The sequence below is a fragment of the Heptranchias perlo genome, unplaced genomic scaffold (genome assembly GCF_035084215.1).
Source record: "Heptranchias perlo isolate sHepPer1 unplaced genomic scaffold, sHepPer1.hap1 HAP1_SCAFFOLD_73, whole genome shotgun sequence".
NCBI classification, from domain to species: Eukaryota; Metazoa; Chordata; class Chondrichthyes; order Hexanchiformes; family Hexanchidae; genus Heptranchias; species Heptranchias perlo.
In genome coordinates this window covers 994,368-1,021,354 of record NW_027139761.1, presented here as the reverse complement: position 1 = coordinate 1,021,354, position 26,987 = coordinate 994,368, and the positions used below count along the sequence as shown (strand labels likewise).

Here is a 26,987-nt window from a genome sequence, read left to right as displayed (position 1 = left end):
CATGAATTCTGGAAACACACTGCAGGTCCTTCTTTATCTGGAGATCGAATGACTGTTGTATAATTGTACCAGCAGTTAACAGGCTCCTGTGAACTCCTCCCTCTGCTATTTTAATGCAGACTTTAACTCATTTATTTTTAACGGGTATATTTTAAATGAGTTAACGCCTGCCTTAAATGGTAGACTCAGGACTGTCACTCAAACAGTTTAAATCTCCATAGAATAATTACCACAGTCATTTTTAGACTGGATGCCGCACGGTGACTTTGCTATCAGAGAAGAGAGACGAGAAAGACCAAAGTGCCGTTTGCCCTTCTCAGTGTGGCCCTGAAGGACTGTGTCCAGGCTGAAGTTCTGTTCCCACCAGACGAACCTCCCCCTAGATTGTCCTTTCTGAGCTCCAGTCAGGTGAGGCTAAACACTCAGGTGGGAAAGACCAAAATCTACAACAAGGGTTTAAAATAAAGTGGATTTAATAAACAGATATCCAGAATATTAAACTCCAGCCCAGTTATAGGGGTTATTGACATCAGCAGAAACAAATCCCAACTGTCAGAATGAACATGGTTCAGTCCTGGATGGGATTAACAGCAGAATCCAACCCCTGCAGTCATATGTGAACTCGCTGGTGTCTCAGCATGTGTGATGACTGAGTGAATCCCTTCCAGCACATGGAGCAGGTGAACAGTCTCTCCCCAATGGGTGCGAGTTGATGTGTCAGCAGTTCATTTCTGCTTTTAAAGCTCTTCTCACAGTCAGTGAATTAAAAGGTCACTCAATAGTGTGAACAAGTTGATGTCTCAGAAGGTGGGATGAATGAGTGAATCCCTTCCCACACACGGAGCAGGTGAACAGTCTCTCCCAAGTGTGAGTGTGTTGGTGTTTCAGCAGATCATTTGTGCTTTTAAAACACTTCTCACAGTCAGAACATTTAAAGGTCTCTTCCCAGGGTGAGTACGTTGGTGTGTCAGAAGGTGGGATGACCGATTGAATCTCTTCTTACACACGGAGCAGGTGAACGGCCTCTCCCCGGTGTGAGTGCGTTGGTGTCTCAGCAGTTCGTTTCTGCTTTTAAACCTCTTCTCACAGTCAGAACATTTAAAAGGTCTCTCATCAGAGTGAACTCGCTGGTGTGTCAGAAGGTGGGATGACCGAGTGAATCTCTTCCCACACACGGAGCAGATGAACGGCCTCTCCCCAGTGTGAGTGCGTTGGTGTCTCAGCAGTTCGTTTCTGCTTTTAAACCTCTTCTCACAGTCAGAACATTTAAAAGGTCTCTCTTCAGAGTGAACTCGTTGGTGTGACAGAAGATGGGATGACCGAGTGAATCTCTTCTTACACACGGAGCAGCAGAATGGTCTCTCCCCAGTGTGAGTGCGTCGATGTCTCAGCAGTTCGTTTCTGCTTTTAAAGCTTTTCTCACAGTCAGAACATTTAAAAGGTCTCTCATCAGAGTGAACTCGCTGGTGTGTCAGCAGGGTGGATGACCGAGTGAATCTCTTCCCAAACACGGAGCAGGTGAACGGCCTCTCCCCAGTGTGAGTGCGTTCGTGTGTCAGCAGATTAACTTTGCTTTTAAACCTCTTCTCACAGTCAGAACATTTAAAAGGTCTCTCCCCTGTGTGAACCCGCTGATGTCTCAGTCGGTGGGATGACCGAGTGAATCCCTTCCCACACACGGAGCAGGTGAACGGCCTCTCCCCAGTGTGAGCCCGCTGGTGTGACAGAAGGTGGGATGACCGAGTGAATCTCTTCTTACACACGGAGCAGGTGAACGGTCTCTCCCCAGTGTGAGTGCGTCGATGTCTCAGCAGTTCGTTTCTGCTTTTAAAGCTTTTCTTACAGTCACAACATTTAAAAGGTCTCTCTTCAGAGTGAACTCGCTGGTGTGTCAGCAGGGTGGATGACTGAGTGAATCTCTTCTTACACTGAGAGCGGGTGAACGGCCTCTCCCCAGTGTGAGTGCGTCGATGTGTCAGCAATTCGTTTCTGATTTTAAAGCTTTTCTTACAGTCACAACATTTAAAAGGTCTCTCTTCAGAGTGAACTCGCTGGTGTGTCAGCAGGGTGGATGACTGAGTGAATCTCTTCTTACACTGAGAGCGGGTGAACGGCCTCTCCCCAGTGTGAGTGCGTCGATGTGTCAGCAATTCGTTTCTGATTTTAAATCTCTTCCCACAGTCAGAACATTTAAAAGGCCTCTCCCCAGTGTGAAATCGCTGGTGCGACAGCAGTTCAGATGAAATAGTGAATCCCTTCCCGCACACAGAGCAGGTGAACGGCCTCTCCCCAGTGTGAGCGCGTTGGTGTGTCAGCAGATTCCTTTTGCTTTTAAACCTCTTCCCACAGTCAGAACATTTAAAAGGTCTCTCATCAGTATGAACTCGCTGGTGTGACAGAAGGTGGGATGACTGAGTGAATCTCTTCTGACACACGGAGCAGGAGAACGGCCTCCCCCCAGTGTGAACTCGCTGGTGTATCAGCAGGTGGGATGACTGAGTGAATCTCTTCTTACACACGGAGCAGGAGAACGGCCTCTCCCCAGTGTGAACTCGCTGGTGTATCAGCAGGTGGGATGACTGAGTGAATCTCTTCTTACACACGGAGCAGGAGAACGGCCTCTTCCCAGTGTGAACTCGCTGGTGTGTCACCAGTTCAATTCTGCGTTTAAATCTCTTCTCACAGTCAGAGCATTTAAAAGGTCTCTCAACGGAGTGAACTCGCTGGTGTGACAGAAGGTTGCATAACTGAGTGAATCCCTTCTTACATACGGAGCAGGTGAACGGCCTCTCCCCTGTGTGAACTCGCTGGTGTGTCAGAAGGTTGGATGACCGAGCGAATCTCTTCCCACACACGGAGCAGGTGAACGGCCTCTCCCCAGTGTGTTTGCGTCGATGAATTTCCAGCTCTGACGGGTAATTGAATCCCTTCCCACAGTCCCCACATTTCCACGGTTTCTCCGTGGTCTGGGTGTCCTTGTGTCTCTCCAGGTTGGACGATCAGTTGAAGCCTCGTCCACACACAGAACACGTGTACGGTTTCTCCCCGCTGTGAATGGTGCGATGTTTTTTCAGGCTGTTTCACTGGTTAAAGCTCTTTCCACAGTCAGTGCACTGGAACACTCTCACTCGGGTGTTTGAAATCTTCTCCCAGAGACAGAACAGACGAACATTTCTCCTTCCACATTCAAAGGCCGATGAATTTCAGGTCCTGATGATGCGAATGACTCTGTCAGATCTTGACATGAAGAGGTTTAAAAGTCATCACTGTAAATACAGGATCGAAATTCAGAACAGGCTATGTTAGTGTCCACAGAACATGCTTTCCTCTCTTGTTCCCTCAAAGCTGCAAATCCCCCATCCCGCGCACTCTCCTTCCTCCCTGTGCTGGAATCCAAACCCATCGCATCATCTTTCAGTGGTCCTAAACCATGAGTGAAAGGGTGAGAGAGTGAATGTGAGAGGGTGAATGTGAGAGGGTGAATGTGAGAGGGTGAATGTGAGAGGGCGAATGTGAGAGGGCGAATGTGAGAGGGCGAATGTGAGAGAGGGAATGTGAGAGGGTGAATGTGAGAGGGCGAATGTGAGAGGGCGAATGTGAGAGGGCGAATGTGAGAGGGCGAATGTGAGAGGGCGAATGTGAGAGAGCGAATGTGAGAGAGCGAATGTGAGAGGGCGAATGTGAGAGGGCGAATGTGAGAGGGCGAATGTGAGAGGGCGAATGTGAGAGAGGGAATGTGAGAGAGGGAATGTGAGAGGGCGAATGTGAGAGCGTGAATGTGAGAGGGTGAATGGGAGAGGGTGAATGGGAGAGGGTGAATGGGAGAGGGTGAATGCGAGAGGGTGAATGCGAGAGAGCGAATGCGAGAGAGCGAATGCGAGAGAGGGAATGCGAGAGAGGGAATGCGAGAGGGTGAAAGCGAGAGGGTGAATGCGAGAGAGTGAATGCGAGAGAGGGAATGAGAGAGGGTGAATGTGAGAGGGCGAATGAGAGAGGGCGAATGCGAGAGAGTGAATGCGAGAGGGTGAATGCGAGAGAGTGAATGCGAGAGGGTGAATGCGAGGGAGCGAATGTGAGAGAGCGAATGTGAGAGGGCGAATGCGAGAGAGTGAATGTGAGAGGGCGAATGTGAGAGGGCGAATGTGAGAGAGCGAATGTGAGAGAGCGAATGTGAGAGGGCGAATGTGAGAGGGCGAATGTGAGAGGGCGAATGTGAGAGGGGGAATGTGAGAGGGGGAATGTGAGAGGGGGAATGTGAGAGGGTGAATGTGAGAGGGTGAATGCGAGAGGGTGAATGCGAGAGAGTGAATGCGAGAGAGTGAATGCGAGAGAGGGAATGTGAGAGAGCGAAAGTGAGAGAGCGAAAGTGAGAGAGCGAAAGTGAGAGAGCGAAAGTGGGAGAGCGAAAGTGAGAGAGAGAATGTGAGAGAGCGAAAGTGAGAGAGCGAAAGTGAGAGAGCGAATGTGAGAGGGTGAATGTGAGAGAGTGAATGTGAGAGGGTGAATGTGCGAGAGGGTGAAAATGCAAGAGGGTGAATGTGAGAGAGTGAATGTGAGAGAGGGAATGTGAGAGAGCGAAAGTGAGAGAGCGAATGTGAGAGGGCGAATGTGAGAGAGCGAAAGTGAGAGAGCGAAAGTGAGAGAGCGAATGTGAGAGAGCGAATGTGAGAGGGCGAATGTGAGAGAGTGAATGTGAGAGAGTGAATGTGAGAGAGTGAATGTGAGAGAGTGAATGTGAGAGGGTGAAAATGCGAGAGGGCGAATGGGAGAGGGCGAATGTGAGAGGGTGAATGTGAGAGGGTGAATGTGAGAGGGTGAATGCGAGAGAGTGAATGCGAGAGGGCGAATGTGAGAGAGCGAATGTGAGAGGGTGAATGTGAGAGGGTGAATGCGAGAGAGCGAATGTGAGAGAGCGAATGTGAGAGAGTGAATGTGGGAGGGCGAATGTGAGAGAGCGAATGTGAGAGAGCGAATGTGAGAGAGCGAAAGTGGGAGGGCGAATGTGAGAGGGCGAATGTGAGAGGGCGAATGTGAGAGGGTGAAAATGCGAGAGGGCGAATGGGAGAGGGCGAATGTGAGAGGGTGAATGTGAGAGGGTGAATGCGAGAGAGTGAATGCGAGAGGGCGAATGTGAGAGAGCGAATGTGAGAGGGTGAATGTGAGAGGGTGAATGCGAGAGAGCGAATGTGAGAGAGCGAATGTGAGAGAGCGAAAGTGGGAGGGCGAAAGTGAGAGAGCGAAAGTGAGAGAGCGAATGTGAGAGAGCGAAAGTGGGAGAGCGAAAGTGAGAGAGCGAAAGTGAGAGAGCGAAAGTGAGAGAGAGAATGTGAGAGAGCGAAAGTGAGAGAGCGAATGTGAGAGAGCGAAAGTGGGAGGGCGAATGTGAGAGGGCGAATGTGAGAGGGCGAATGTGAGAGGGCGAATGTGAGAGGGTGAAAATGCGAGAGAGCGAATGTGAGAGGGCGAATGGGAGAGGGCGAATGGGAGAGGGTGAATGGGAGAGGGTGAATGTGAGAGAGTGAATGTGAGGGAGTGAATGTGAGAGGGCGAATGTGAGAGGGCGAATGTGAGAGGGTGAATATGAGAGGGCGAATGTGAGAGAGCGAATGTGAGAGGGTGAAAATGCGAGAGAGCGAATGTGAGAGGGCGAATGGGAGAGGGCGAATGGGAGAGGGTGAATGGGAGAGGGTGAATGTGAGAGGGTGAATGTGAGAGGGCGAATGTGAGAGGGCGAATGTGAGAGGGCGAATGCGAGAGGGTGAATGCGAGAGGGCGAATGCGAGAGGGCGAATGTGAGAGGGCGAATGTGAGAGGGCGAATGTGAGAGGGTGAATGTGAGAGGGTGAATGTGAGAGGGTGAATGTGAGAGGGCGAATGTGAGAGAGCGAATGCGAGAGGGCGAATGCGAGAGGGTGAATGCGAGAGGGTGAATGTGAGAGGGTGAATGTGAGAGAGTGAATGTGAGAGGGCGAATGCGAGAGGGCGAATGTGAGAGGGTGAATGTGAGAGAGTGAATGTGAGAGGGTGAATGTGAGAGAGTGAATGTGAGAGGGTGAATGTGAGAGGGTGAATGTGAGAGGGCGAATGCGAGAGAGTGAATGTGAGAGGGTGAATGTGAGAGAGTGAATGTGAGAGAGTGAATGTGAGAGAGTGAATGTGAGAGGGTGAAAATGCGAGAGGGTGAATGTGAGAGGGCGAATGTGAGAGGGCGAATGTGAGAGGGCGAATGTGAGAGGGTGAATGTGAGAGGGCGAATGTGAGAGAGCGAATGCGAGAGGGCGAATGTGAGAGGGCGAATGTGAGAGGGCGAATGTGAGAGGGCGAATGCGAGAGGGCGAATGGGAGAGAGCGAATGCGAGAGGGCGAATGCGAGAGGGCGAATGCGAGAGGGCGAATGCGAGAGGGCGAATGCGAGAGGGCGAATGCGAGAGAGTGAATGCGAGAGGGTGAATGCGAGAGGGTGAATGCGAGAGGGCGAATGCGAGAGGGTGAATGCGAGAGAGTGAATGTGAGAGGGTGAATGTGAGAGGGTGAATGTGAGAGAGTGAATGTGAGAGGGTGAATGTGAGAGGGCGAATGCGAGAGGGTGAATGTGAGAGAGTGAATGTGAGAGAGTGAATGTGAGAGGGTGAATGTGAGAGGGTGAATGTGAGAGAGTGAATGTGAGAGGGTGAATGTGAGAGGGCGAATGCGAGAGAGTGAATGCGAGAGGGTGAATGTGAGAGAGTGAATGTGAGAGGGTGAATGTGAGAGGGTGAATGTGAGAGAGTGAATGTGAGAGGGTGAAAATGCGAGAGGGTGAATGTGAGAGAGCGAATGTGAGAGGGTGAATGTGAGAGAGGGAATGTGAGAGGGTGAAAATGCGAGAGGGTGAATGTGAGAGAGCGAATGTGAGAGGGCGAATGTGAAAGGGCGAATGTGAGAGGGCGAATGTGAGAGAGGGAATGTGAGAGGGCGAATGTGAGAGCGTGAATGTGAGAGGGTGAATGTGAGAGGGCGAATGTGAGAGCGTGAATGTGAGAGGGCGAATGTCAGAGGGCGAATGTGAGAGGGCGAATGTGAGAGGGTGAATGTGAGAGAGGGAATGTCAGAGGGCGAATGTGAGAGAGCGAATGTGAGAGGGTGAATGTGAGAGGGTGAATGTGAGAGGGCGAATGTGAGAGGGTGAATGTGAGAGGGTGAATGTGAGAGGGTGAATGTGAGAGGGTGAATGTGAGAGGGTGAATGTGAGAGAGGGAATGAGAGAGTGAATGTGAGAGGGTGAATGTGAGAGAGTGAATGTGAGAGGGTGAATGTGAGAGGGTGAATGTGAGAGGGCGAATGTGAGAGGGCGAATGTGAGAGAGCGAATGTGAGAGAGTGAATGTGAGAGGGTGAATGTGGGAAGGTGAATGTGAGAGAGTGAATGTGAGAGAGTGAATGTCAGAGGGGGAATGCGAGAGGGGGAATGCGAGAGGGCGAATGTGAGAGGGCGAATGTGAGAGGGCGAATGTGAGAGGGCGAATGCGAGAGAGCGAATGCGAGAGGGCGATTGCGAGGGAGCGAATGCGAGAGGGCGAATGCGAGAGTGCGAATGCGAGAGGGTGAATGTGAGAGGGCGAATGTGAGCGGGCGAATGCGAGAGGGAATGAGAGAGAGGGAATGAGAGAGTGAATGTGAGAGACTGAATGTGAGAGAGTGAATGTGAGAGGGCGAATGTGAGAGGGCGAATGCGAGAGAGGGAATGCGAGAGAGGGAATGAGAGAGTGAATGTGAGAGAGTGAATGTGAGAGAGTGAATGTCAGAGGGTGAATGTCAGAGGGTGAATACGAGAGGGGGAATGCGAGAGAGTGAATGCGAGAGGGCGAATGCGAGAGGGCGAATGTGAGAGGGCGAATGTGAGAGGGCGAATGTGAGAGGGCGAATGCGAGAGAGCGAATGCGAGAGGGCGAATGCGAGAGGGCGAATGCGAGAGAGGGAATGCGAGAGAGGGAGTGAGAGAGTGAATGTGAGAGAGTGAATGCGAGAGAGTGAATGCGAGAGAGCGAATGCGAGAGAGCGAATGCGAGAGAGGGAATGCGAGAGAGGGAATGCGAGAGAGGGAATGCGAGAGAGGGAATGCGAGAGAGTGAATGCGACAGAGTGAATGCGACAGAGTGAATGCGAGAGGGTGAATGCGAGAGGGTGAATGCGAGAGGGCGAATGCGAGAGGGCGAATGCGAGAGGGCGAATGCGAGAGAGGGAATGCGAGAGAGTCAATGTGAGAGGGTGAATGCGAGAGGGTGAATGCGAGAGGGTGAATGCGAGAGGGTGAATGTGAGAGAGCGAATGTGAGAGGGCGAATGTGAGAGAGGGAATGTGAGAGAGTCAATGTGAGAGGGCGAATGTGAGAGGGCGAATGTGAGAGGGCGAATGTGAGAGAGGGAATGTGAGAGAGCGAATGCTGAGAATCCCAACGTGGTCAGTTTTCGGTAAAATATTAAGATGCCTACGTGGCAAAGAAGCAGAATGTAAAATGGTTAGAAAGGGTTAATTAGTTAGTAACTGAGATTGGTGCAGGTGGCCTGGCCTCCTGCTGGGCCATATGTTTGCGTAGTCAGCAGGTTTGCATGGTCTTAGCAATGTCGAGTGTTTGATGTGATTCAAGGACTGGTCTGAATGTCTCCATGTTTATGGCAGATCAATATAGGTAACGAGCTTAGCCAAAGTTGAAAGACATTCCAGGTTGGGAGATAAGGAACAGAAGGAACAGGGAAGAACATTCCAAGTTGGAAGGTGAGGAAGTATTCCCTTTGATGTCTAACAGCAACATGGTCAGCACATGGACGATTTATGATTGGCCGGAAATAATGGAACCTCGCATGGCAACCTGTGCCCGGCTTTTGATTGGTGTTGACCCTCGTTAAGTATGTTCCAACCCCTATTGATTGTATAAAAACGTGTGGATTTCTGTATGTTTTTGTTCTTGCTCTGCCAGCATAGAGGGACTCTATCAGGAGTCCAAATCAATGCTGCAGACTAAGAACCCTGCTATTAAAGTTGTGCTGAACTTTAAAATGTATTCGACTTCAGTTTATACTGAACCAGACTGAGGGGAAAGAATCCGGATCGTCAATGCGAGAGGGCGAATGTGAGAGGGTGAATGTGAGAGGGCGAATGTGAGAGGGCGAATGTGAGAGGGCGAATGTGAGAGAGCGAATGTGAGAGAGCGAATGTGAGAGGGCGAATGCGATTGGGTGAATGTGAGAGAGCGAATGTGAGAGAGCGAATGTGAGAGGGCGAATGTGAGAGGGCGAATGTGAGAGGGCGAATGTGAGAGGGCGAATGTGAGAGGGCGAATGTGAGAGGGCGAATGTGAGAGGGCGAATGTGAGAGGGCGAATGTGAGAGGGTGAATGTGAGAGAGCGAAAGTGAGAGGGAAAGTGAGAGGGTGAATGTGAGAGAGCGAATGTGAGAGGGCGAATGTGAGAGGGCGATTGTGAGAGCGCGAATGTGAGAGAGCGAATGTGAGAGGGCGAATGTGAGAGGGCGAATGTGAGAGGGCGAATGTGAGAGAGGGAATGTGAGAGTGAATGTGAGAGGGCGAATGTGAGAGGGCGAATGTGAGAGGGCGAATGTGAGAGGGCGAATGTGAGAGGGCGAATGTGAGAGGGCGAGTGTGAGAGGGCGAGTGTGAGAGGGCGAGTGTGAGAGGGCGAGTGTGAGAGCGCGAGTGTGAGAGGGCGAGTGTGAGAGGGCGAGTGTGAGAGGGCGACTGTGAGAGGGCGAATGTGAGAGGGCGAATGTGAGAGAGGGAATGTGAGAGGGTGAATGTGAGAGCGTGAATGCGAGAGAGTGAATGTGAGAGGGTGAATGCGAGTGAGTGAATGTGAGAGGGCGAATGTGAGAGGGCGATTGTGAGAGGGCGAATGTGAGAGCGCGAATGTGAGAGGGCGAATGTGAGAGGGCGAATGTGAGAGGGCGAATGTGAGAGAGGGAATGTGAGAGTGAATGTGAGAGAGCGAATGTGAGAGGGCGAATGTGAGAGGGCGAATGTGAGAGGGTGAATGCGAGAGGGCGAATGCGAGAGGGCGAATGCGAGAGGTTGAATGCGAGAGAGTGAATGCGAGAGGGTGAATGCGAGAGGGTGAATGCGAGTGAGTGAATGCGAGAGGGTGAATGCGAGAGCGTGAATGCGAGAGGGTGAATGTGAGAGAGTGAATGTGAGAGGGTGAATGCGAGAGGGTGAATGCGAGAGGTTGAATGTGAGAGGGTGAATGTGAGAGGGTGAATGTGAGAGGGTGAATGCGAGAGGGTGAATGCGAGAGGGTGAATGTGAGAGGGTGAATGCGAGAGAGTGAATGCGAGAGAGTGAATGCGAGAGGGTGAATGCGAGAGGGTGAATGCGAGAGGGTGAATGCGAGAGGGTGAATGCGAGAGGGTGAATGTGAGAGGGTGAATGCGAGAGGGTGAATGCGAGAGGGTGAATGCGAGAGGGTGAATGCGAGAGGGTGAATGCGAGAGGGTGAATGCGAGAGGGTGAATGCGAGAGGGTGAATGCGAGAGAGTGAATGCGAGAGAGTGAATGCGAGAGGGCGAATGTGAGAGGGCGAATGTGAGAGGGTGAATGTGAGAGAGCGAATGTGAGAGGGTGAATGTGAGAGAGTGAATGTGAGAGGGTGAATGTGAGAGGGTGAATGTGAGAGAGTGAATGTGAGAGGGTGAATGTGAGAGAGTGAATGTGAGAGGGTGAATGCGAGAGGGTGAATGCGAGAGGGTGAATGCGAGAGAGTGAATGTGAGAGGGCGAATGTGAGAGAGGGAATGTGAGAGAGGGAATGTGAGAGGGCGAATGTGAGAGGGCGAATGCGAGAGGGTGAATGTGAGAGCGTGAATGCGAGAGGGTGAATGCGAGAGGGTGAATGCGAGAGGGTGAATGTGAGAGGGTGAATGTGAGAGGGTGAATGTGAGAGAGTGAATGTGAGAGGGTGAATGTGAGAGGGTGAATGTGAGAGGGTGAATGTGAGAGGGTGAATGTGAGAGGGTGAATGTGAGAGGGTGAATGTGAGAGAGTGAATGTGAGAGGGTGAATGCGAGAGGGTGAATGCGAGAGGTTGAATGCGAGAGAGTGAATGGGAGAGGGTGAATGCGAGAGGGTGAATGCGACAGGGTGAATGCGAGAGGGTGAATGCGAGAGGGTGAATGCGAGAGCGTGAATGCGAGAGGGTGAATGCGAGAGGGTGAATGCGAGTGAGTGAATGCGAGAGGGTGAATGCGAGAGGGTGAATGCGAGAGGGTGAATGCGAGAGAGTGAATGCGAGAGAGTGAATGCGAGAGGGTGAATGTGAGAGGGTGAATGTGAGAGGGTGAATGTGAGAGGGTGAATGTGAGAGGGTGAATGTGAGAGAGTGAATGTGAGAGAGCGAATGTGAGAGGGTGAATGTGAGAGAGTGAATGCGAGAGGTTGAATGCGAGAGAGTGAATGCGAGAGAGTGAATGTGAGAGGGTGAATGCGAGAGAGTGAATGCGAGAGGTTGAATGCGAGAGAGTGAATGCGAGAGGGTGAATGCGAGAGGGTGAATGCGAGAGGGTGAATGCGAGAGGGTGAATGCGAGAGAGTGAATGCGAGAGGGTGAATGCGAGAGGGTGAATGCGAGAGGGTGAATGCGAGAGGGTGAATGCGAGAGGGTGAATGCGAGAGAGTGAATGCGAGAGGGTGAATGCGAGAGGGTGAATGTGAGAGGGTGAATGCGAGAGCGTGAATGCGAGAGCGTGAATGCGAGAGAGTGAATGCGAGTGAGTGAATGCGAGAGGGTGAATGTGAGAGAGTGAATGTGAGAGGGTGAATGCGAGAGAGTGAATGCGAGTGAGTGAATGCGAGAGGGTGAATGCGAGAGGGTGAATGCGAGAGGGTGAATGTGAGAGAGTGAATGTGAGAGGGTGAATGCGAGAGCGCGAATGCGAGTGAGTGAATGTGAGAGAGTGAATCTGAGAGGGCGAATGCGAGAGAGGGAATGCGAGAGAGGGAATGCGAGAGAGGGAATGCGAGAGAGGGAATGCGAGAGAGGGAATGCGAGAGGGTGAATGTGAGAGGGTGAATGTGAGAGGGTGAATGTGAGAGGGTGAATGTGAGAGAGTGAATGTGAGAGGGTGAATCTGAGAGGCCGAATGCGAGAGAGGGAATGCGAGAGAGTGAATGTGAGAGGGTGAATGCGAGAGGGTGACTGTGAGAGGGTGACTGTGAGAGAGTGAATGTGAGAGAGTGAATGTGAGAGAGTGAATGTGAGAGGGTGAATGTGAGAGGGTGAATGTGAGAGGGTGAATGTGAGAGAGTGAATGTGAGAGAGTGAATGTGAGAGGGTGAATGTGAGAGAGTGAATGTGAGAGAGTGAATGTGAGAGTGAATGTGAGAGGGTGACTCTGAGAGGGTGAATGTGAGAGGGTGAATGTGAGAGGGTGAATGTGAGAGGGTGAATGTGAGAGGGTGAATGTGAGAGGGTGAATGTGAGAGGGTGAATGTGAGAGGGTGAATGTGAGAGGGTGAATGTGAGAGGGTGAATCTGAGAGGGCGAATGCGAGAGAGGGAATGCGAGAGAGGGAATGCGAGAGAGCGAATGCGAGAGGGTGACTGTGAGAGAGTGAATGTGAGAGAGCGAATGTGAGAGAGCGAATGTGAGAGGGTGAATGTGAGAGGGCGAATGCGAGAGAGGGAATGCGAGAGAGCGAATGCGAGAGGGTGACTCTGAGAGGGTGAATGTGAGAGAGTGAATGTGAGAGGGTGAATGTGAGAGAGTGAATGTGAGAGAGTGAATGTGAGAGAGTGAATGTGAGAGAGCGAATGTGAGAGGGCGAATGTGAGAGGGTGAATGTGAGAGAGTGAATGTGAGAGGGTGAATGTGAGAGAGTGAATGTGAGAGGGTGAATGTGAGAGGGTGAATGTGAGAGGGTGAATGTGAGAGAGTGAATGTGAGAGAGTGAATGTGAGAGAGTGAATGTGAGAGGGCGAATGCGAGAGAGGGAATGCGAGAGAGGGAATGCGAGAGAGCGAATGTAAGATGGTGAATGTGCGAGGGTGAATCTGAGAGGGTGAATGTGAGAGGGTGAATGTGAGAGAGTGAATGTGAGAGAGTGAATGTGAGAGGGCGAATGTGAGAGAGTGAATGTGAGAGAGTGAATGTGAGAGAGTGAATGTGAGAGGGTGAATGTGAGAGGGTGAATGTGAGAGGGTGAATGTGAGAGAGTGAATGTGAGAGGGTGAATGTGAGAGGGTGAATGTGAGAGAGTGAATGTGAGAGAGTGAATGTGAGAGAGTGAATGTGAGAGGGTGAATGTGAGAGGGTGAATGTGAGAGGGTGAATGTGAGAGGGTGAATGTGAGAGAGTGAATGTGAGAGAGTGAATGTGAGAGGGTGAATGTGAGAGGGTGAATGTGAGAGGGTGAATGTGAGAGAGTGAATGTGAGAGAGTGAATGTGAGAGGGTGAATGTGAGAGAGTGAATGTGAGAGAGTGAATGTGAGAGAGTGAATGTGAGAGGGTGAATGTGAGAGAGTGAATGTGAGAGGGTGAATGTGAGAGGGTGAATGTGAGAGAGTGAATGTGAGGGAGTGAATGTGAGAGGGTGAATGTGAGAGGGCGAATGTGAGAGGGCGAATGTGAGAGAGCGAATGTGAGAGAGTGAATGTGAGAGGGCGAATGCGAGAGGGCGAATGCGAGAGGGCGAATGCGAGAGGGCGAATGCGAGAGAGCGAATGCGAGAGGGCGAATGCGAGAGGGCGAATGCGAGAGGGCGAATGCGAGAGAGCGAATGCGAGAGGGCGAATGCGAGAGAGGGTGAATGTGAGAGAGTGAAGGTGAGAGAGTGAAGGTGAGAGAGTGAATGTGAGAGGGTGAATCTGAGAGGCCGAATGCGAGAGAGGGAATGCGAGAGAGGGAATGCGAGAGAGGGAATGCGAGAGGGCGAATGTGAGAGAGTGACTGTGAGAGAGCAAATGTGAGAGGGTGAATGTGAGAGGGTGAATGTGAGAGAGTGAATGTGAGAGGGTGAATGTGAGAGAGTGAATGTGAGAGGGTGAATGTGAGAGAGTGAATGAGAGAGAGTGAATGTGAGAGAGTGAATGTGAGAGTGAATGTGAGAGGGTGAATCTGAGAGGGCGAATGCGAGAGAGCGAATGCGAGAGGGTGACTCTGAGAGGGTGACTGTGAGAGAGTGAATGTGAGAGAGCGAATGTGAGAGGGTGAATGTGAGAGGGTGAATGTGAGAGAGCGAATGTGAGAGGGTGAATCTGAGAGGGCGAATGCGAGAGGGTGACTCTGAGAGGGTGACTCTGAGAGGGTGACTGTGAGAGAGTGAATGTGAGAGAGCGAATGTGAGAGGGCGAATGTGAGAGGGTGAATGTGAGAGAGTGAATGTGAGAGGGTGAATGTGAGAGAGTGAATGTGAGAGGGTGAATGTGAGAGAGTGAATCTGAGAGGGCGAATGCGAGAGAGGGAATGCGAGAGAGGGAATGCGAGAGAGGGAATGCGAGAGAGGGAATGCGAGAGAGGGAATGCGAGAGGGCGAATGTGAGAGAGGGAATGTGAGAGAGCAAATGTAAGAGGGTGAATGTGAGAGGGTGAATGTGAGAGAGTGAATGTGAGAGAGTGAATGTGAGAGTGAATGTGAGAGGGTGAATGTGAGAGGGTGACTGTGAGAGGGTGAATGTGAGAGAGTGAATGTGAGAGGGTGAATGTGAGAGGGTGACTGTGAGAGGGTGAATGTGAGAGAGTGAATGTGAGAGGGTGAATGTGAGAGAGTGAATGTGAGAGAGTGAATGTGAGAGGGTGAATGTGAGAGGGTGAATGTGAGAGGGTGAATGTGAGAGGGTGAATGTGAGAGAGTGAATGTGAGAGAGTGAATGTGAGAGAGTGAATGTGAGAGGGTGACTGTGAGAGGGTGACTGTGAGAGGGTGAATGTGAGAGAGTGAATGTGAGAGAGTGAATGTGAGAGGGTGAATGTGAGAGGGTGAATGTGAGAGGGTGAATGTGAGAGAGTGAATGTGAGAGGGTGAATGTGAGAGGGTGAATGTGAGAGGGTGAATGTGAGAGGGTGAATGTGAGAGGGTGACTGTGATAGGGTGAATGTGAGAGGGCGAATGTGAGAGAGTGAATGTGAGGGAGTGAATGTGAGAGGGTGAATGTGAGAGGGTGAATGTGAGAGGGTGAATGTGAGAGGGCGAATGTGAGAGAGCGAATGTGAGAGGGCGAATGTGAGAGAGCGAATGTGAGAGGGCGAATGCGAGAGGGCGAATGCGAGAGGGCGAATGCGAGAGAGCGAATGCGAGAGGGCGAATGCGAGAGGGCGAATGCGAGAGAGGGAATGCGAGAGGGTGAATGTGAGAGAGGGAATGCGAGAGACGGTGAATGCGAGAGGGTGACTCTGAGAGGGTGACTGTGAGAGAGTGAATGTGAGAGAGCGAATGTGAGAGGGCGAATGTGAGAGGGTGAATGTGAGAGAGTGAATGTGAGAGGGTGAATGTGAGAGAGTGAATGTGAGAGGGTGAATGTGAGAGAGTGAATGTGAGAGAGTGAATCTGAGAGGGCGAATGCGAGAGAGGGAATGCGAGAGAGGGAATGCGAGAGAGGGAATGCGAGAGAGGGAATGCGAGAGAGGGAATGCGAGAGGGCGAATGTAAGAGGGTGAATGTGAGAGGGTGAATGTGAGAGAGTGAATGTGAGAGAGTGAATGTGAGAGTGAATGTGAGAGGGTGAATGTGAGAGGGTGACTGTGAGAGGGTGAATGTGAGAGAGTGAATGTGAGAGGGTGAATGTGAGAGAGTGAATGTGAGAGAGCGAATGTGAGAGAGGGAATGTGAGAGAGCGAATGTAAGAGGGTGAATGTGAGAGGGTGAATGTGAGAGAGTGAATGTGAGAGAGTGAATGTGAGAGGGTGAATGTGAGAGGGTGACTGTGAGAGGGTGAATGTGAGAGAGTGAATGTGAGAGGGTGAATGTGAGAGAGTGAATGTGAGAGAGTGAATGTGAGAGAGTGAATGTGAGAGGGTGAATGTGAGAGGGTGAATGTGAGAGGGTGAATGTGAGAGGGTGAATGTGAGAGAGTGAATGTGAGAGGGTGAATGTGAGAGGGTGAATGTGAGAGGGTGAATGTGAGAGGGTGAATGTGAGAGAGTGAATGTGAGAGAGTGAATGTGAGAGAGTGAATGTGAGAGGGTGACTGTGAGAGGGTGAATGTGAGAGAGTGAATGTGAGAGAGTGAATGTGAGAGAGTGAATGTGAGAGGGTGAATGTGAGAGGGTGAATGTGAGAGAGTGAATGTGAGAGAGTGAATGTGAGAGGGTGAATGTGAGAGAGTGAATGTGAGAGGGTGAATGTGAGAGGGTGAATGTGAGAGGGTGAATGTGAGAGGGTGACTGTGATAGGGTGAATGTGAGAGGGCGAATGTGAGAGAGTGAATGTGAGGGAGTGAATGTGAGAGGGTGAATGTGAGAGGGTGAATGTGAGAGGGTGAATGTGAGAGGGCGAATGTGAGAGAGCGAATGTGAGAGGGCGAATGTGAGAGAGCGAATGTGAGAGGGCGAATGCGAGAGGGCGAATGCGAGAGGGCGAATGCGAGAGGGCGAATGCGAGAGGGCGAATGCGAGAGAGCGAATGCGAGAGGGCGAATGCGAGAGGGCGAATGCGAGAGAGGGAATGCGAGAGGGTGAATGTGAGAGAGGGAATGCGAGAGAGGGTGAATGTGAGAGAGTGAAGGTGAGAGAGTGAAGGTGAGAGAGTGAAGGTGAGAGAGTGAAGGTGAGAGAGTGAAGGTGAGAGAGAGAATGTGAGAGAGAGAATGAGAGAGGACGAATGAGAGAGTGAATGTGAGAGTGTGAATGCGAGAGGGCGAATGCGAGAGGGTGAATGTGAGAGAGTGAAGGTGAGAGAGAGAATGTGAGAGAGAGAATGAGAGAGGACGAATGAGAGGGTGAATGTGAGAGGGTGAATGTGAGAGGGTGAATGTGAGAGGGTGAATGTGAGAGGGCGAATGTGAGAGGGCGAATGTGAGAGGGCGAATGTGAGAGGGCGAATGTGAGAGGGCGAATGTGAGAGGGCGAATGTGAGAGGGCGAATGTGAGAGAGCGAATGTGAGAGGGTGAATGTGAGAGGGCGAATGTGAGAGGGTGAATATGAGAGGGTGAATGTGAGAGAGTGAATGTGAGAGGGTGAATGTGAGAGAGTGAATGTGAGAGAGTGAATGTGAGAGGGTGAATGTGAGAGGGTGAATGTGAGAGGGTGAATGTGAGAGAGTGAATGTGAGAGTGTGAATGTGAGAGCGTGAATGTGAGAGCGTGAATGTGAGAGCGTGAATGTGAGAGGGTGAATGTGAGAGGGCGAATGTGAGAGGGCGAATGTGAGAGGGCGAATGTGAGAGGGTGAATGTGAGAGAGTGAATGTGAGAGGGTGAATGTGAGAGGGCGAATGTGAGAGGGCGAATGTGAGAGGGTGAATGTGAGGGAGTGAATGTGAGAGGGTGAATGTGAGAGAGAGAATGTGAGAGGGCGAATGTGAGAGGGTGAATGTGAGGGAGTGAATGTGAGAGGGTGAATGTGAGAGAGAGAATGTGAGAGGGTGAATGTGAGAGGGCGAATGTGAGAGGGCGAATGTGAGAGGGCGAATGTGAGAGGGCGAATGTGAGAGGGCTAATGTGAGAGGGCGAATGTGAGAGGGCGAATGTGAGAGGGCGAATGTGAGAGGGCGAATGTGAGAGAGCGAATGTGAGAGGGCGAATGTGAGAGGGCGAATGTGAGAGGGCGAATGTGAGAGGGCGAATGTGAGAGCGTGAATGTGAGAGGGCGAATGTGAGAGGGCGAATGTGAGAGCGTGAATGTGAGAGCGTGAATGTGAGAGGGTGAATGTGAGAGGGCGAATGTGAGAGGGCGAATGTGAGAGGGTGAATGTGAGAGAGTGAATGTGAGAGGGCGAATGTGAGAGGGCGAATGTGAGAGGGCGAATGTGAGAGGGTGAATGTGAGGGAGTGAATGTGAGAGGGTGAATGTGAGAGAGAGAATGTGAGAGGGCGAATGTGAGAGGGCGAATGTGAGAGGGCGAATGTGAGAGGGCGAATGTGAGAGGGCTAATGTGAGAGGGCGAATGTGAGAGGGCGAATGTGAGAGGGCGAATGTGAGAGGGCGAATGTGAGAGAGCGAATGTGAGAGGGCGAATGTGAGAGGGCGAATGTGAGAGGGCGAATGTGAGAGGGCGAATGTGAGAGCGTGAATGTGAGAGGGCGAATGTGAGAGGGCGAATGTGAGAGAGGGAATGTGAGAGAGTGAATGTGAGAGGGTGAATGTGAGAGAGTGAATGTGAGAGGGTGAATGTGAGAGAGTGAATGTGAGAGGGTGAATGTGAGAGGGCGAATGTGAGAGGGCGAATGTGAGAGGGCGAATGTGAGAGGGCGAATGTGAGAGGGCGAATGTGAGAGGGCGAATGTGAGAGGGCGAATGTGAGAGGGCGAATGTGAGAGGGCGAATGTGAGAGGGCGAATGTGAGAGGGCGAATGTGAGAGGGCGAATGTGAGAGGGTGAATGTGAGAGGGTGAATGTGAGAGGGTGAATGTGAGAGCGTGAATGTGAGAGGGTGAATGTGAGAGAGTGAATGTGAGAGGACGAATGAGAGAGTGAATGTGAGAGGGTGAATGTGAGAGGGTGAATGTGAGAGGGTGAATGTGAGAGGGTGAATGTGAGAGGGTGAATGTGAGAGGGTGAATGTGAGAGGACGAATGAGAGGGTGAATGTGAGAGGGTGAATGTGAGAGGGGGAATGTGAGAGGACGAATGAGAGAGGGCGAATGTGAGAGGGCGAATGTGAGAGAGGGAATGCGAGAGAGGGAATGCGAGAGAGGGAATGCGAGAGGGCGAATGTGAGAGGGCGAATGCGAGAGAGGGAATGCGAGAGAGGGAATGCGAGAGGGCGAATGCGAGAGAGGGAATGCGAGAGGGCGAATGCGAGAGAGGGAATGCGAGAGGGTGAATGCGAGAGGGTGAATGTGAGAGAGGGAATGTGAGAGAGGGAATGTGAGAGAGGGTGAATGTGAGAGAGGGAAGGTGAGAGAGGGAATGCGAGAGAGTGAATGCGAGAGAGTGAATGCGAGAGAGTGAATGCGAGAGAGTGAATGCGAGAGAGTGAATGCGAGAGGGCGAATGAGAGAGGGCGAATGCGAGAGAGCGAATGCGAGAGAGCGAATGCGAGAGGGCGAATGCGAGAGAGCGAATGCGAGAGAGCGAATGCGAGAGGGTGAATGTGAGAGGGCGAATGCGAGAGAGCGAATGCGAGAGGGTGAATGCGAGAGGGCGAATGGGAGAGGGTGAATGTGAGAGAGGGAATGTGAGAGAGGGTGAATGTGAGAGAGGGAAGGTGAGAGAGGGAATGCGAGAGAGTGAATGCGAGAGAGTGAATGTGAGAGAGTGAATGGGAGAGAGTGAATGGGAGAGAGTGAATGCGAGAGGGCGAATGCGAGAGAGGGAATGCGAGAGAGGGTGAATGTGAGAGAGTGAATGTGAGAGAGTGAAGGTGAGAGAGTGAAGGTGAGAGAGTGAATGCGAGAGGGTGAATGCGAGAGGGCGAATGCGAGAGAGGGAATGCGAGAGAGGGTGAATGTGAGAGAGTGAAGGTGAGAGAGTGAAGGTGAGAGAGTGAAGGTGAGAGAGTGAATGCGAGAGAGTGAATGCGAGAGGGTGAATGCGAGAGGTTGAATGAGAGAGAGTGAACGCGAGAGAGTGAATGCGAGAGGGTGAATGCGAGAGGGTGAATGCGAGAGGGCGAATGCGAGAGAGGGAATGCGAGAGAGTGAATGCGAGAGGGCGAATGCGAGAGGGCGAATGCGAGAGGGCGAATGCGAGAGGGTGAATGCGAGAGGGTGAATGCGAGAGGTTGAATGAGAGAGAGTGAATGCGAGAGAGTGAATGCGAGAGAGTGAAGGCGAGAGGGTGAATGCGAGAGAGTGAATGCGAGAGAGTGAATGCGAGAGAGTGAATGCGAGAGAGTGAATGCGAGAGAGTGAATGAGAGAGAGTGAATGCGAGAGAGTGAATGCGAGAGGGTGAATGCGAGAGGGTGAATGCGAGAGGGTGAATGCGAGAGAGTGAATGCGAGAGAGTGAATGCGAGAGGGCGAATGCGAGAGGGCGAATGCGAGAGGGCGAATGCGAGAGGGCGAATGCGAGAGGTTGAATGAGAGAGAGTGAATGCGAGAGAGTGAATGCGAGAGAGTGAATGCGAGAGAGTGAATGCGAGAGGGTGAATGCGAGAGGGTGAATGCGAGAGGGTGAATGCGAGAGAGTGAATGCGAGAGGGTGAATGCGAGAGGGTGAATGCGAGAGGGTGAATGCGAGAGGGTGAATGCGAGAGGGTGAATGCGAGAGGTTGAATGCGAGAGAGTGAATGCGAGAGGGTGAATGCGAGAGGGTGAATGCGAGAGGGTGAATGCGAGAGGGTGAATGCGAGAGGGTGAATGCGAGAGGGTGAATGCGAGAGGGTGAATGCGAGAGGGTGAATGCGAGAGGGTGAATGCGAGAGGGTGAATGCGAGAGGGTGAATGCGAGAGGGTGAATGCGAGAGGGCGAATGCGAGAGGGCGAATGCGAGAGGGCGAATGCGAGAGGGCGAATGCGAGAGGGCGAATGAGAGAGAGTGAATGCGAGAGAGTGAATGCGAGAGAGTGAATGCGAGAGAGTGAATGCGAGAGGGTGAATGCGAGAGGGTGAATGCGAGAGGGTGAATGCGAGAGGTTGAATGCGAGAGAGTGAATGCGAGAGAGTGAATGCGAGAGGGTGAATGCGAGAGGGTGAATGCGAGAGGGTGAATGCGAGAGGGTGAATGCGAGAGGTTGAATGCGAGAGAGTGAATGCGAGAGGGTGAATGCGAGAGGGTGAATGCGAGAGGGTGAATGCGAGAGGGTGAATGCGAGAGGGTGAATGCGAGAGGGTGAATGCGAGAGGGTGAATGCGAGAGGGTGAATGCGAGAGGGTGAATGCGAGAGGGTGAATGCGAGAGGGTGAATGCGAGAGGGTGAATGCGAGAGGGTGAATGCGAGAGGGTGAATGCGAGAGGGTGAATGCGAGAGGGTGAATGCGAGAGGGTGAATGCGAGAGGGTGAATGCGAGAGGGTGAATGCGAGAGGGTGAATGCGAGAGGGTGAATGCGAGAGGGTGAATGCGAGAGGGTGAATGCGAGAGGGTGAATGCGAGAGGGTGAATGCGAGAGGGTGAATGCGAGAGGGTGAATGCGAGAGGGTGAATGCGAGAGGGTGAATGCGAGAGGGTGAATGCGAGAGAGTGAATGCGAGAGGGTGAATGCGAGAGGGTGAATGCGAGAGGGTGAATGCGAGAGAGTGAATGCGAGAGAGTGAATGCGAGAGGGCGAATGTGAGAGGGCGAATGCGAGAGGGCGAATGCGAGAGGTTGAATGTGAGAGAGTGAATGCGAGAGAGTGAATGCGAGAGAGTGAATGCGAGAGAGTGAATGTGAGAGAGAGAATGTGAGAGAGTGAATGTGGGAGAGTGAATGAGAGAAGACGAATGAGAGGGTGAATGTGAGAGGGTGAATGCGAGAGAGTGAATGCGAGAGAGTGAATGCGAGAGAGTGAATGCGAGAGGGTGAATGCGAGAGGGTGAATGCGAGAGGGTGAATGCGAGAGAGTGAATGCGAGAGAGTGAATGTGAGAGGGCGAATGTGAGAGGGCGAATGCGAGAGGGCGAATGCGAGAGGGCGAATGCGAGAGAGTGAATGCGAGAGAGTGAATGTGAGAGAGAGAATGTGAGAGAGTGAATGTGGGAGAGTGAATGAGAGAAGACGAATGAGAGGGTGAATGTGAGAGGGCGAATGCGAGAGGGTGAATGCGAGAGAGTGAATGCGAGAGAGTGAATGCGAGAGAGTGAATGCGAGAGGGTGAATGTGAGAGGGTGAATGTGAGAGGGTGAATGTGAGAGAGTGAATGTGAGAGGGTGAATGTGAGAGGGTGAATGCGAGAGAGCGAATGCGAGAGAGCGAATGTGAGAGAGAGAATGTGAGAGAGTGAATGAGAGAGGGTGAATAGGAGAGGGTGAATAGGAGAGGGTGAATAGGAGAGAGTGAACGCGAGAGAGTGAACGCGAGAGAGTGAACGCGAGAGAGTGAACGCGAGAGAGTGAACGCGAGAGAGTGAACGCGAGAGAGTGAACGCGAGAGAGTGAACGCGAGAGAGCGAACGCGAGAGCGAATGTGAGAGGGTGAATGTGAGAGTGGGAATGTGAGAGAGGGAATGTGAGTCCAGCAGTGGGCTCGGTGTGGAGAATGAAGTGGGGCAGGTGGAGCATGTTTCAGTGGGGCAGCAGTGATCATAATCTCATTGGGTTTAGAATAGTTACGGAAAAGGACAAGGAACAAACAAATGTGAAAATACTGAACCGATTGGAGGGCAAATTCCAATGAGTTAAAAAGGGATCTTGTCCAGGTGGATTGGAATCAAAAATTGGCAACAATATTAATTGAACAATGGGAGGCCTTGAAGGAGGAGTTGGTTCAGGTCCAGAGTGGACAGATCCCTACGGGAGAGAAAGGAAGGGCATCCAAAGCTCGAGCTCCCTGGATGACTAAAGAAAGGAATCTTACAACACCAGGTTATAGTCCAACAAATTTATTTTAAAATCACAAGCTTTCGGAGATTATCTCCTTCGTCAGATGAATCTCCACATCATGATGACTAAAGAGATAGAGATTAAAATGAAACAGAAAAAGGAGGCTTATGACGAATGTAAGGTTCATAATATAGTCGTGAACCAGGCTGAACAAAGAAAGTACAGAGGAGATCTAAAAAAGGGAATAAGAGGTGCAAAGAGAGAGTATGAGAATAGATTGGTGGTTAACATAAAAGGGAATCCAAAAGTCTTTTATAAACATACAAACAGTAAAAGGGGAGTCAAAGGAAGGGTGGGGTCGATTAGGGACAAAAAAGGAGATCTTCTTGTGGAGGCAGAGGGCATGGCTGAGGCACTAAATGAATACTTTACATCCGTCTTCACCAGAGAAGAGGATTCTGCCATTGTACAGTAAAGGAGGAGGTAGTAGTGATATTGGAGACGATAAAAATAGATAAAGAGGAGGTACTTAAAAGATTGGCAGTGCTCAAAGTAAAAAAGTCTTTCGGTCCAGATGGGATGCCTCCGAGATTACTGAGGGAAGTAAGGGTGTAGATAGCGGAGGCTCTGACCACAATCTTCCAATCCTCCTTGGATATGGGAGTGGTGTCTGAGGAATGGAGGATTGCAAGTGTCACACCCCTGTTCAAGAATATGGGAGAGGGATAAACCCAGCAATTACAGGCCAGTCAGCCTAACGTCGGTGGTGGGAAACTTCTCGAGGCCAGAATCCGGGACAAAATTAATTCTCACTTGGAAGAACGTGGGTTAATAAATGAGAGCTAATATAGATTTGTTGAAAGTAGATTTGTTAAAAGTAAAATCATTTAATTTGATTGAGTTCTTCAATGAAATAACGGAGAGGGTTGATGAGGGTAGTGCACTCGATGTTGTGTACACGGACATTTCAAAGGCGTTTGGTAAAGTACCACCGAATGGACCTGTTGGTAAAATTGAAGCCCATGGCAGCATGGATACAAAATTGGCTGAGAGACAGAATGCAGAGTGCAGTGGTGAACCGTTGTTTCACAGACTGGAAGGAAGTATACAGTGGTGTTCCGTCGGGGTTGGTATGAGGACCATGACTCTTTTTGATATACATTGATGGCCTGGACGTGTAACTAGTGGGGTGCTGCAAGGATCAGTGCTTGGGCCTCAGCTATTTACAATATATATCAATGACTTCGATGATGGGACCAAGTGTGATGTATCCAAGTTTGCTGACGACATGAAGCTAGGTGGGAAAGTAAACTGTGAGGAGGGCACAAAGAGTCTGCAAAGGGATATAGACAGGTTGAGTGAGTGGCCAAGAAGGTGGAAGATAGAGTATAATGTGGGGAAATGTGAGGTTATTCACTTTGGTAGGAAAAAAAGAAAAACAGAATTTTTAAAATGGTGAGAAACTATTAAATGTTGGTGTCCAGAGAGATTTGGGTGTCCTCGTACAAGAAACACCGAAAGATAACATGCAGGTACAGCAAGCAATTAGGAAGGTAAATAGAATGTTGGAATTTATTGCAAGGGGGTTGGAGTGGAAGAATAAGGAAGTCTTGTTGCAATTGTACAGGGCTTTGGTGAGACCACACCTGGAGTACTGTGTACAGTTGTGCTCTCCTTATCTAAGGGTATATGCAGCGAAGGTTCACAGGATTGATTCCTGGGATGAGACAGTTGTCCAATGAGGAGAAATTGAACAGAATGGGCCTATACTCTCTGGAGTTCAGAAGAATGTTAGATATTTTATCAGTACATTAAGAACAAGAGGATAGCTCAGGAAAAGGTGGGACCTATCAGGGATGATAAGGGTAACTTGTGTGTCGAAGCAGAACATGTGGGTAGGGTTTGAAATGAATATTTTTTCTCCGTATTGACAAAGGAACAGGATGATCCAGACGTAGTAGTTAAAAGAGGACAGGTGTGAAATATTGGATAAGGTAAACATAACGAGAGAGGAAGTACCAGAGGGACTGGAATCCTTGAAAGTTGATAAGTCACCAGGGCCGGATGGATTGTTTCCTAGGCTATTAGAGGAAGCCAGGGAGGAAATAGCGGATGCTCTGAGGATCATTTTCCAATCCTCACTGGATACAGGGGAGGTACCAGAAGACTGGAAGACTGCAAACGTAAAACCATTGTTTAAAAAGGTTACAAGGGAAAGACCGAACAATTATAGGCCGGTCAGTCTTACCTCGGTGGTGGGCAAACTATTACAATCAATACTGAGAGATAGGATAAACTGTCACTTGGAAAGGCATGGTTTAATTAGGGATAGTCAGCATGGATTTGTTCAGGGAAGGTCATGCCTTCCAAATCTGATTAAATTATTTGAGGAAGTGACAAGGAGGATTGATGAGGGTCGTGCTGTTGGATGTTGTCTACATGGATTGTAGCAAGGCATTTGACAAGGTCCCACGTGGCAGACTGGTCAGAAAGGTAAAAGCCCATGGGATACAGGGAAATGTGGTGAATTAGATCCAAAATTGGCTCAGTAACAGGAAACAAAGGGTAAAAGTTGATGGATATCTTTGCGAATGGAAATCTGTTTCCAGTGGTGTGCCATCGGGCTCAGTGTTGGGTCCCTGCTGTTTGTGGTATATCTTAATGATTTGGACTTGAATGTCGGGAGCATGATAGGCAAATGTGCAGATAATACAAAAACTTTTTTACCCAGAGGGTGGTGGGTGCATGGAATTCACTGCCCGAATTGGTGGTAGAGGTAGGGACCCTCAACTCTTTTAAAAAGTACCTGGACCTGCACCTAAAGTGCTGTAAGCTGCAGGGCTACGGACCGGGTGCTGGAAGGTGGGATTAGAATGGGCACCTGGTTGTTCTTCGAGCCGGCGCGGACACAATGGGCCGAATGGCCCCTTTCTGTGCTGTATCTTTTCTATGGTTCTAGGAATGAGAGGTGATCTCATTGAAACTTGTAAGATTCTGAGAGGGCTTGAGAGGGTACATACTGAGAGGATGCTTCCCCTGGCTGGAGAGTGTCGAAGTACTCGCACTGTCTCAGGATAAGGGGTCGGCCATTTAAGACTGAGATGAGAAGGAATTTCATCACTGAGAGGGTTATAAATCTTTGGAATTCTCTACCTCAGAGGGCTGTGGATGCACAGTCGTTGAGTATATGCAAGGCTGAGATTGATAGATTTTTGGACTCGAAGGGAATCAAGGGATATGTGGATTGCTCCCTGACCGATCACCATTTCTCCTTCATCTTCAGACGCTCCCTGACCTTCACCATTTCTCCTGCATACACAGACGCTCCTTGCCCGATCACCATTTCTCAATTCATCGACAGAATCCCCCGACCTTCACCATTTCTTTTTCATTTACAGACGCTCCCCGATCTGTCATCATTTATCGTCTATTTGCAGATGCTCCCTGACCGATCACCACTTATCCTTCATTTGCAGACTCTCCCTGACCGATCACCATTTCTCCTTCATTTACAGACTCTCCCTGACCGATCACCATTTCTCCTTCATTTACAGATACTCCCTGACCGATCACCATTTCTCCTTCATTTACAGACTCTCCCTGACCGATCATCATTTCTCCTTCATTTACAGATACTCCCTGACCAATCACCATTACTTCATCATTTACAGACTCTCCCTGACCGATCACCATTTCTCCTTCATTTACAGATACTCCCTGACCAATCACCATTACTTCATCATTTACAGACTCTCCCTGACCGATCACCATTTCTCCTTCATTTACAGATACTCCCTGACCAATCACCATTTCTCCTTCATTTACAAATGCTCCCTGACCCGTCACCATTTCTCCTTCATTTACAGATACTCCCTGACCAATCACCATTACTTCATCATTTACAGACTCTCCCTGACCGATCACCATTTCTCCTTCACTTACACACACTCCCTGACCGATCACCATTTCTCCTTCATTTACAGACGCTCCCTGACCGATCACAATTTCTCCTTCATTTACAGACGCTCCCTGACCGATCACCATTTCTCCTTCATTTACAGACGCTCCCTGACCGATCTCCATTTCTCCTTCATTTACAGACGCTCCCTGACCGATCACAATTTCTCCTTCATTTACAGACGCTCCCTGACCGATCACCATTTCTCCTTCATTTACAGACGCTCCCTGACCGATCACCATTTCTCCTTCATTTACAGACGCTCCCTGACCGATCACCATTTCTCCTTCATTTACAGACGCTCCCTGACCGATCACCATTTCTCCTTCATTTACAGACGCTCCCTGATTCGATGAGTCACGAGGTTTGACGCTAACACTGCGCATGCTCGGAGGCCGCGGGCCGTGTGTTGAGTTTCGGGTCTGATCTAAACCGGAGCCCCCGGAGTGTAGAGAGAGAGAGGAGAATGTTCACTGTTTGATATTCGGG

The 26,987-nt window shown here is 50.5% G+C and overlaps 1 protein-coding gene across 1 annotated transcript in view; it reads right to left on the bottom strand.

Moving 5' to 3' along the window:
• Positions 1-455: 455 nt before the first annotated feature.
• The window catches only part of LOC137318777 (zinc finger protein 850-like), a 33,242-nt gene continuing 6,710 nt past the window's right edge, over positions 456-26,987 (bottom strand). The window contains exon 2 of the mRNA XM_067981428.1: positions 456-2,979. Coding sequence (XP_067837529.1) covers positions 885-2,979 — 2,095 coding nt within the window. The 3' untranslated portion in view covers positions 456-884. The remainder of the gene's footprint in view (positions 2,980-26,987) is intronic.